At 40.4% G+C, this 11738-nt stretch overlaps 1 protein-coding gene across 1 annotated transcript; it reads right to left on the bottom strand.

Moving 5' to 3' along the window:
• Positions 1-2758: 2758 nt before the first annotated feature.
• LOC311107974 (uncharacterized protein) lies at positions 2759-11402 on the bottom strand. Its single transcript, XM_084150606.1, has 7 exons — positions 11129-11402; positions 10895-10973; positions 10673-10757; positions 10485-10528; positions 10296-10374; positions 3396-3669; positions 2759-3121 (listed from the first exon to the last, which is right to left on the bottom strand). The coding sequence occupies exons 1-7, from the start codon at positions 11397-11399 to the stop codon at positions 3012-3014; spliced, it is 942 nt and encodes a 313-aa protein (XP_084006732.1). The 5' UTR covers positions 11400-11402; the 3' UTR covers positions 2759-3011.
• Positions 11403-11738: the final 336 nt, after the last annotated feature.

The raw sequence follows: 11738 nt of genomic DNA, 5'->3' as shown, positions 1-11738 counted from the left end.
TGCCACCACGCTGCCCAGGAACACCAACAATGGCCCGATGGCCAATCACATTACGGCCTCTCCTTCTCCTTTTGGTGAGATTAAACCCAGCTTCATCCATGTAGATGTATTGATGGGGTCTTTCCATTGCATCCAGTTGAAAAACCCTCTGTAGAAATAGATATAGTTTTGTAAGTGATACGGAAAAAGTGATTTAGGCCACTACAGTAAATCACTACTTAGAGTAATCAACATTGAATGTGTCTGGATATATGCCAACCTGTACATACTGGAATCTTTGCTCTTTGACTCTGTCTGAGTTGCAATCAAAGGGCACTCTGTATAGCTGTTTCATGCGCAGTCTGTTGCGCTTGAGGACACGATCAACAGTAGAGAGGCTGACACTGTTGATACCCTCAAAATGTAAATGGTCCTCAATGATCTTCTGCTGAATTTCGCTCAGTTTAATGGCATTGTTCTCACGGACCATTTCAACAATTAGGGTCTCTTGGTGTGGGGAGAACATACCTGTCCTCCCACCCCCATGTGGCAGTCTTTCAATTCTACAAAAAGAGAACATGGAGTTACAAAAAATATACATGGAATACTAGGCCTACAAACAGTTAGACCAACCCTCCATTACAATACTACAGTACATTGGTACAGTGATGTACTGAAACATATATTTACTTACAGTATACTGTGGTACAGTATATAGTATGTCATACAGTAATTGCTGTCAATATTTACATACTGTACTATAATGTCAAAAAAAGGTAATTACCTGTTCTCTTCTCTAAATCTTCGGATTATGGTGGACACAGTGAATCTACTGATGTTTGGTTGTACCCTTTGTCCAGCCTCCCTCATGCTCATACCATGGACAAGAACATGGTCAATCACAGTAGCTCTGATTTCATCAGATATTACTGTTCTTTGTCTTCGCTGACCACCTCGACCACCTCGACCTCCTCTCACACGAACTCTTCCTCTCAGATTTCTATCCATTGTAGGGCCTCACAAACCAGTGCTCTCTGAACTGGCTTACTGTATATGTTCCCTCACATCATTAGCCACAAGTGTGATCAATTTTGAGTTGTTGTGTTCAAGTGGTGACACCTGTGCTCTAATTGTGTTTGACTTTTGTCACCTGTGCTCACCATTATGCAGCACGGGTGCATCACAATGAAAATGTGTTGGCAAGTTATGTCTAAACAGGTGAAAAGTGCTTATGGTTTTGCCAAAAGAGTGATTGATTCAATCAGTGGGTTCAGGCAACTGAGCATTTGGTTCAGACAATAGGGTTGAGTGTTTTAGCAATTGAGAAAAACTGTAAAATAGATTATAAATACAGTTGATTTATTTATTTTCTTATCATGATGGAGCGTTCCCCAACCCTGTACCCTAGACACCCACCTGAGCGAACCACACACTAAGGAGAAATCCTTATCTGTATTATGCAGCCAAGACAGAAAGATAAACGCGGTCAGAGACCCACTAAAGCAGCACTGCCCCCTCAAGAGTCTGAGCCTGCCTGGCAGGATTGGTCCAACAAAGCCAAAGCTGCTAATGAGAACCTTGATGACCTTGTACCTAGCCGTTGGGGTACCCCCACCCAGGTAGTGGCAGTGCTGGCAACACTAGCTGCAGTAACCCATGGGGAGGGGTTCACATTCGGACAATCAGAGGGTTGCAACGCCAGGGTTGTGGGTTTGATTCCCACGGGGGGCCAGTATGAAAAATGTATGCACTCGCTAACTGTAAGTCGCTCTGGATAAGAGCGTCTGCTAAATGACTAAAATGTAAGGGTGGGGACTGTGTGTGTGTGTATCCCACATCTGTTGCTATAGGGAAATAATGTTAGGGACAATACAGGATGAATCACAATAATTGTTTGCCAAAATAATGATTGCTTGCCAAAAATGTATTTTTGTAATGCCAATCATGGTTATAGGTAACAATCCTTCGTATGAACTGCCAACATTATTATGCATATTATTTGTTAATTTGGAAATAAATTAAGATATGAGTTAATCTGCTTCGGTTCTGTGGGTGGCACAGTGTGCTCATTTTAAAGGATGGGTCCCAATCTCTCAAAGGCCCTGGGATACAGGTGGACAGGGGTGGTCTGCCAGTCACTGGGACGACAAGTTAATTGTAAGGATTTTAATATTATTATTTTTTAAATTGATAATGTACAATTAACTGCTGTACAGAAAGACTAATGTGAAGGCCAAATTACAGAGGAGGAACATTTTGTTGCAATTAAAGCCTTTAAGTCCAGGAAAACTCCAGGGCTGGATGGCATACCAGTTGAGTTATACCAAACCTTTTTTGATGTACTCAGAGGACCATTATTAGCATGTTTTAACCACTCCTATAAATATGGTAGATTATCAGATACTCAACAAGAAGGTCTGATTTCATTATTCCTGAAACAGGACCCAAGTGGTAAATATAAAGATCCAGTCCATTTTAAAAAATGGAGGCCCCTTACACTTCGGTGTTGTGATGCAAATATTCGAGCAAAGTGCATAGCACTAGGAATTAAAAAGGTATTGTCGGATATTATTAACCCTAATCAGACAGGTTTTTTACATGGACGATACATTAGAGGAAATATAAGTACTGGAAACAATAGAACACTATGAAAAATCTGGGAAACTAGGCCTGGTTTTCATAGCTGACTTTGAAAAGGCTTTTGATAAAGAACTACTGGAATTTATATAAAAATGCCTGGAACTAATTCTAAAACACTGAGAAATAACGAAATTCTTTACGTATGCAACACTTTTACTGCCAGTAGATAGTGTATGTACATCTTCATAAAAAATGTAGTGGTTGTGTCCAACAGTTAGACACCAGATCAGCTCATAAGATTGTGTGATAAGATGTTGCTTTGATCACCTAAGTTGTTAACTGAGGAATGTAATGCTCTTCGTCTGTCTTATAAAACACATAATTATGAAATATAAATAATCAAAAGCATTTAAACAATCTAAATTACACTGAAGCTCATATTTCCAACAACATTAGATTGGCGGCATCCATTCTGAGCTTTGATGGTGAGGTGGAGAGAGGTGGCCAGAGTTTGAGTGGAGGAATCGACTTTCCCCATTAACATGTCCTTTTGCTCCCTCTGCTGAAGAGAGAGAAAGAGGAAGTGAAATTGGGGTCATCCTGAGGAACCAAAACTACAGAAAAGGAAACAGGCCTGCAACGTGACCCTGCTGCAACCAACACAACTGATGATATCTGCAAGTAAAGCACAGTGTGTCTGTGTGTGTGTGTGTGTGTGTGTGTGTGTGTGTGTGGTGTGCTTGCGTGCGTTCATCATGGTGTAATGTTACACAGGGTTTAAGTCAATCAACACATACTGTATCTATAAACTAAGTTTAAGCTGCTGAATTAGTTACCTTCTCTGTAGTTATTTTCTAACTCATCAGCGAGATCATTCAGCTTAATCTTTCTCAGAATCTTCACTGTGATCCTCACAGCTCCGTCAGGACTGTACTTGTCCACCATTTTATCCACTGTGTCTTTCGTGTCACCTTTCTTCAGCTGGTCCTTTGGGATGGGATCGAAGACTTCCAACTTCCCCTTAGTCAGGTGCCACTGAAACTGCTGCAGCTTTACTTCATTTAGTCGCTGCAGAAAAAACACTATCATACACTCAACAAGGTGGGTTTCCTGAAACAACAGAGCAGGGGGATTTCTCCATTTAAGAACAATATAGAAAGAGGTCTGACTGATACAAAATCTGCAAACAGCACATGACAACCAAAAAAGGAATTTAGGAAATGTACCACACGTGTTTACACACACACACACACCAGCGGCGTGCAGTCAGGGTAGGCTAATCTAATAAAAAACTATTATTCAGACCCCTTAACTTTTTCAACATTCTGTTACGTTACAGCCATATTCTAAAATGGAATCCTCATTAATCTACACACAATACTCCACAATGACAAAGCAAACACTTTTTAAAAACATATTTGCACATTTACAGTGGGGGAAAAAAGAATTTAGTCAGCCACCAATTGTGCAAGTTCTCCCACTTAAAAAGATGAGAGAGGCCTGTAATATTCATCATAGGTACACGCCAACTATGACAGACAAATTGAGGAAAAAAAATCCAGAAAATCACATTGTAGGATTTTTAATGAATTTATTTGCAAATTATGGTGGAAAATAAGTATTTGGTCAATAACAAAAGTTTCTCAATACTTTGTTATATACCCTTTGTTGGCAATGACACAGGTCAAACGTTTTCTGTAAGTCTTCACAAGGTTTTCACACACTGTTGCTGGTATTTTGGCCCATTCCTCCATGCAGATCTCCTCTAGAGCAGTGATGTTTTGGGGCTGTCGCTGGGCAATACAGACTTTCAACTCCCTCCAAAGATTTTCTTTGGGATTGAGATCTGGAGACTGGCTAGGCCACTCCAGGACCTTGAAATGCTTCTTACGAAGCCACTCCTTCGTTGCCCGGGCGGTGTGTTTGGGATCATTGTCATGCTGAAAGACCCAGCCACGTTTTATCTTCAATGCCCTTGCTGATGGAAGGAGGTTTTCACTCAAAATCTCACGATACATGGCCCCATTCATTCTTTCCTTTACACGGATCAGTCGTCCTGGTCCCTTTGCAGAAAAACAGCCCCAAAGCATGATGTTTCCACCCCCATGCTTTACAGTAGGTATGGTGTTATTTGGATGCAACTCAGCATTCTTTGTCCTCCAAACACAACGAGTTGAGTTTTTACCAAAAATTTCTATTTTGGTTTCATCTGACCATATGACATTCTCCCAATCCTCTTCTGGATCATCCAAATGCACTCTAGCAAACTTCAGACGGGCCTGGACATGTACTGGCTTAAGCAGGGGGACACGTCTGGCATTGCAGGATTTGAGTCCCTGGCGGCGTAGTGTGTTACTGATGGTAGGCTTTGTTACTTTGGTCCCAGCTCTCTGCAGGTCATTCACTAGGTCCCCCCGTGTGGTTCTGGGATTTTTGCTCACCGTTCTTGTGATCATTTTGACCCCACAGGGTGAGATCTTGCGTGGAGCCCCAGATCGAGGGAGATTATCAGTGGTCTTGTATGTCTTCCATTTCCTAATAATTGTTCCCACAGTTGATTTCTTCAAACCAAGCTGCTTACCTATTGCAGATTCAGTCTTCCCAGCCTGGTGCAGGTCTACAATTTTGTTTCTGGTGTCCTTTGACAGCTCTTTGGTCTTGGCCATAGTGGAGTTTGGAGTGTGACTGTTTGAGGTTGTGGACAGGTGTCTTTTATACTGATAACAAGTTCAAACAGGTGCCATTAATACAGGTAACGAGTGGAGGACAGAGGAGCCTCTTAAAGAAGAAGTTACAGGTCTGTGAGAGCCAGAAATCTTGCTTGTTTGTAGGTGACCAAATACTTATTTTCCACCATAATTTGCAAATAAATTCATAAAAAATCCTACAATGTGATTTTCTGGATTTATTTTTCTCAATTTGTCTGTCATAGTGTACCTATGATGAAAATTACAGGCCTCTCTCATCTTTTTAAGTTGGAGGACTTGCACAATTGGTGGCTGACTAAATACTTTTTTCCCACACAGTATATATACAGTACCAGTCAAAAGTTTGGACACACCTACTCATTCAAAGGTTTTTCTTTATTTTTACTATTTTCTACATTGTAGAATAATAGTGAAGACATCAAAACTTAAATAGCACATATGGAATCATGTAATAACCAAAGAAGTGTTAAACAAATGAAAATATATTTTAGATTTTAGATTCTTGAAAGTAGCCACCCTTTGCCTTGATGACAGCTTGACATTCTCTCAACCAGCTTCATGAGGTAATCACCTGGAATGCTTTTCCAACAGTCTTGAATGATTTCCCACATATACTGAGCACTTATTGGCTGCTTTTCCTTCACTCTGCGGTCCGACTCATCCCAAACCATCTCAATTGGGTTGAGGTCGGGATATTGTGGAGGCCAGGTCATCTGATGCAGCTCTCCTTCTTGGTCAAATAGCCCTTACACAGCCTGGAGATGTGTTTTGGGTCATTGTCCTGTTGAAAAACAAATGATAGTCCCACTAAGCGCAAACCAGATGGCATGGCGTATTGCTGCAGAATGCTGTGGTAGCCATGCTGGTTAAGTGTGCCTTGAATTCTAAATAAATCACAGGCAGTGTCACCAGCAAAGCACCTCCGAACCATCACACCTCCTCTTCCGTGCTTCACGGTGGGAACCAGACATGCAGAGATCATCCGTTCACCTACTCTGCGTCTCAGAAAGACACGGCGGTTGGAACCAAAAATCTCATCAGACCAAAGGACAGATTTCCACCGGTCTAATGTCCATTGCTAGTGTTTCTTGGCCAAAGCAAGTCTCTTCTTCTTGGTGTCCTTTAGTAGTGATTTCTTTGCAGCAATGCAACCATGAAGGCCTGATTCACACAGTCTCCTCTGAACAGTTGATGTTGAGATGTCTGTTACTTGAGCTCTGTGAAGCATTTATTTGGGCTGCAATCTGAGGTGCAGTTAATTACCGATTTCTGAGGCTGGTAACTCTAATGAGTTAGTCCTTTAGTAGTGATTTCTTTGCAGCAATGCAACCATGAAGGCCTGATTCACACAGTCTCCTCTGAACAGTTGATGTTGAGATGTCTGTTACTTGAGCTCTGTGAAGCATTTATTTGGGCTGCAATCTGAGGTGCAGTTAATTACCGATTTCTGAGGCTGGTAACTCTAATGAACTTATCCTCTGCAGCAGAGGTAACTCTGGGTCTTCCTTTCCTGTGGCGGTCCTCATGAGAGCCAGGTTCATCATAGCGCTTGATGGTTTTTGCGACTGCTCTTGAAGAAACTTTCAAAGTTCTTGACATTTTCCGGATTGACTGAACTTCATGTCTTAAAGTAATAATGGACTGTCATTTCTCTTTGCTTATTTGAGCTGTTCTTGCCATAATATGGACTTGGTCTTTTACCAAATAGGGCTATCTTCTGTATACCACCTCTAACTTGTCACAACACAACTGATTGACTCAAACGCATTAAGAAGGAAAGAGATTCCACAAATGTACTTTTAACAAGGCACACCTGTTAATTGAAATGCATTCCAGGTGACTACCTCATGAAGCTGGTTGAGAGAAAGCGAAGAGTGTGCAAAGCTGTCATCAAGGCAAAGGGTAACTACTTTGAAGAATCTCAAATATAACATATTTTGATTTGTTTAACACTTTTTTGGTTACTACATGATTCCATATGTGTTATTTCATAGTTTTGATAATAATAATATAATATGCCATTTAGCAGACGCTTTTATCCAAAGCGACTTACAGTCATGCGTGCATACATTTTCATACTGACAATGTAGAAAATAGCAAAAATAAAGAAAAGCCTTGAATGAGTAGGTGCTTTTGATTGGTACTGTATATATATATATATATATATATATATATATATATATATATATATATATATATATATATATATATATATATATATATACATAAAGAAATACCACATTTAAATAAGTATTCAGACCCTTTACTCAGTGCTTTGTTGAAGCACCTATTTTCAGGTCTCTCCAAATCTTGTTGTGTTACAGCCTGGGATTGAATTTAGATTTTTTTGTCACTGGCCTACACACAATACACCATAATATAAAGTGACATTTTGTTTGTCCACATTTTTACAAATTAATAAAAAAATAAAAGCTGAAATGTGTTCAACCCCTTTGTTATGACAAACCTAAATAAGTTCAGGAGTAAGAATTTGCTTAACAAGTCACATAAGTTTTATGGACTCACTCTGTGTGCAAAAATAGTGTTAACATTATTTTTTTATGACTACCTCATCTCTGTACCCCACACATAAAATTATCTGTAAGGTCCCTCAGTTGAACAGTGGATTTCAAACACAGATTCAACCACAAAGACCAGGGAGGTTTTCCAATGCCTCACAAAGGGTATATGGGTAAAAAAAGAAAAGCGGACATTAAAAATTCCTTAGAGCATGGTGAAGTTATTAATTACACTTGGGATGGTGTATCAATACACCCAGTCACTACAAAGATACAAGCGTCCTTCCTAATTCAGTTGCCAGATAGGAAGGACACGGCTCAGGGATTTCACCATGAGGCCAATGGTGACTTTAAAACAGTTACAGAGATTAATGGCTGTGATGGGAGAAAACTGAGGATGGATTAACATTACTCCACAATACTAACCTAATTGACATAGTGAAAAGAAGGAAACTTGTACAGAATAAAAAAAAATCCAAACCATGCATCCTGTTTGTAACAGGGCACTAAAGTAATACTGCAAAAAATGTGGCAAAACAATTCACTTTTTGTTCTGAATACTAAGTGTTATGTCTGGGGCAAATCCAATACAGCACATTACTGAGTACCACTCTCCACATTTTCAAGCATAGTGGTGGCTGCATCATGTTATGGGTATGCTTGTAATCGTTAAGTACTGGGGAGTTTTTTAGGATAAAAAATAAACCAAATGCAGCTAAGAACAGGCAAAATCACTATAGGAAAACCTGGTTCAGTCTGCTTTCCACCAGACACTGGGAAATGAATTCACCTTTCAGCAGGACAATAACCTAAAACACAAGGCCAAATCTACACTGGACTTGCTTACCAAGAAGACAGTGAATGTTCCTGAGTGGCCAAGTTTCAGTTTTGACTTAAATCTGCTTGAAAATCTATGGCAAGACTTGAAAATCGTTGTCTAGCAATGATCAACAACCAATTTGACAGAGCTTGAAGAATTTTGAAAAGGATAATGGGCAAATATTGTACAATCCAGGTGTGCGAAGCTCTTAGAGACTTCCCCAGAAAGACTCAAGGGTGTAATCGCTGCCGAAGGTGATTCTAACATGTATTGACTCAAGGGTATGAATTCTTATGTAAATTAGATATTGCTGTATTAAATGTAATACATTTGCAAACATTTCTAAAAACATGTTTTCACTTTGTCATTATGGGGTATTGTGTGTAGATGGGTGTCCTTTCAGCAGTGCTGAATCATGGCGCGGACTCAGCTAACTTTCTAGAAGATTTTCCTTTGTAGCTTACTTTCCTCATTTTCGCCATTGTTTGGTCGAGTTTGCTTTGTTTACCTTGATAATGTAAGTAATTGTCACGATCGTTGAGAGACGGGTCAGACCAAGGTGCAGCGTGGTATGCGAACATGTTTATTAAACTGGATGAACACTAGACAAAATAACAAACTCAACGAAACCGTGACGTCCTATGGGCTATACACGAAACAGGAACACAAACAAGATCCCACAACTAAGGTAGGCAACCAGGCTACCTAAGTATGATCCCCAATCAGAGACAACGAGCGACAGCTGCCTCTGATTGGGAACCACACCCGGCCAAACATAGACTTACAATACATAGATTCTCACACCCTGACCAAACTACCCAGATAATAACAGTCTCTCCAGGTCAGGGCGTGACAGTAGTACCTTTAATTCATGCCCTTTATTTCAAAACATTATGTTGGTTTATCCGTTGCTTAATTCATATCTGTCATTTTTTTCATTTGCTGGTCAGCTGTTTATACCGTGCCAATTGCTTTGTTTTTCACGTTGGTGTTTGATTTATCGAGCTAGAATTTCGTTTTGATGAGACCATGTTTCAGTCATTTTGATTGTTAATGTGGAATTTTCATTAGAACCTTCAACAATATTATTTAGAATATACAGTATGTATGATTGTGCGTGCGGTGCATTGGACGAATTGTAAATCCATTGTGAAAGGCTATGGAGTTTGCATTGCGAACTATTCATATTAAATATGGCCATATAATGGTATTTTAATGCCACCTATCGGTTGTAACTGGGGATGCTACATCGGTCTATCACTGAGCTGAGTTGAGCAGTGCCATTTTGTCAGATTATATACAATATGCGGCTATCGGAGGCTATCGCTTGTGTACCTTGGCAACATTAGTATTTAGGCCTACATTTGGTGAAAACTTTGTCAATTTCTGTTAATAGCCTATGTCACTCTGGCTGTTGGAGCTATCTGTTGTATGGTGAACTTGGGCTTCATCAAGGTTTATTTGTGAGTAAATCTGGATTTGATAATAGCCAGTGCCTACCCAGCCACCGACCTCACCTCACTGACACACACACACACACAAGCACATATGATGCAGCATATGTGGTTTTCAGACATTGCCAAATCTTACCTTCATTATCAGTTCCTTCTGCTGATGCAGCATATTGCACTTCCTCTATGTGGTTTTCTCACAATTATGTTTGACACCTCAGACACTGCCAAATCTTACCTTCATTATCAGTTCCTTCTGCTTCTCCTTCAGCCTAGTGATCTCCAGTTGATTATGCCCCACCCTAGACGGGGCCAACCTAGACACCAAAACAGTCAAGTCACACACTGCTCCCCTTCACCACCTTGTCATGCTGTGTTCCATATTTCTTTCACTTAGCTCAGGAAAATAATATTCAGATACACTTACATTCCAGAGGAGTTGCTGATCAGCTCATCCCACTCAGCCTGTGTCTACTCACACACACACACACACACACATACACACACACACACACCCTGCATTATGTATGTAGCAGTCAGCAGAGAAATTGCTCAGAAATGGCACCTGTCAGAAATGGCACCTGTCAGAAATGGCACCTGTCAGAAATGGCTTACCTTCTTGTCCAGATACTCCAGCTCCTCCCCCAGCCGAGAGGTCATAGACATCAGACGACCACGCTTCCCATCAGACAAAGATGACCTGGACACAGGAAACAGTCACACACTGCTCTGCTCCCCTACACCACCACCACATGATCTCCTATATTAATGTCAATCAGTTCAGAAAAAGTATGCTATACATGAGCTACACAGCTGTTAATATCAATCTCCTCTCACATTTCATATGAGCAGCTTGGGACCTCCTCATTCAGTTCATCCCTCTCAGCCTGCTTCCAGACCCGCTTCCGAGAGATGGCTACATAAATACATGATATGGTAGGCATTATTGAGAATCACTGCACAAAAAGAAAAAATACCTTAGGTTTAACCTTACTAATAAAGCCAATTTCAAACTTTCTTCAGTCAGTCAATACAGATATCTCAAACCAGTTCTATAAACGTCTGTATTACCTGCTCTGTAGTTCTTCTCTAAATTTTCTGAGAGATTGTTCAGGCCCATTTTCCTCAGGATCTCCAGTGTCATTCGCACAGCTCCCTCATTGCTGTAACTCTCTACCATCTTATCCACTGTGCCCTGTCTGTTAGCATTCTCCAGCTGGCTCTTTGAGATGCTATGAAATTCATCCAAAACATGCCCCTTTAAGTACCACTGAAATTTCTTCAGCTCGTCTGAATCCAGGTCCTGAAAACTCCCCAGCAGCAGTTCCGGAACAATCGCCATTTTAGATCACTAGACATAATCAGAACATTATAACAATCTATTTATTTGTACCAGGTAAGCCTGTGGCGGTGAGCATGACATTTTAACATCAACAGTCTGTTCAACAAAGAAACTATGAAAATAATGTGTAAATGTTTGTACTTGGCTAAGACTATGGTGGTGTTGCTGCCTAACTACATTGCAGATGCCTGCTTGGAGGTGTCCAACACACAGGCGCCATCTGGAATTAGATGCAGGACAACTTTATTGTCCAGAGCGTGGTTGTCCTATGGTTATTTTGCATACAACATTCCCACAACAAATATATCTATTTCCTTGGATTTTGACTTTCTTTGACAG

Source organism: Coregonus lavaretus, assembly GCF_964263955.1.
Source record: "Coregonus lavaretus genome assembly, chromosome: 32".
NCBI lineage: Eukaryota > Metazoa > Chordata > Actinopteri > Salmoniformes > Salmonidae > Coregonus > Coregonus lavaretus.
Note: the sequence above shows the minus strand (reverse complement) of the source record. Positions and strands in the feature narration are given on the sequence as shown.

What these genes read in the sequence shown, in the direction of transcription:
- LOC311107974 (XM_084150606.1), bottom strand. Translation starts at nt 11,399, where the DNA reads ATGGCGATTGTTCCGGAACTGCTGCTGGGGAGTTTTCAGGACCTGGAT. An exon ending in TGGAGTATCTGGACAAGAAG is followed by an intron (nt 10,529 to 10,672) that starts GTAAGCCATTTC and finishes GTGTGTGAGTAG; the next exon opens with ACACAGGCTGAGTGGGATGA. An exon ending in AGAAAATAACTACAGAGAAG is followed by an intron (nt 3,122 to 3,395) that starts GTAACTAATTCA and finishes CTCTCTCTTCAG; the next exon opens with CAGAGGGAGCAAAAGGACAT.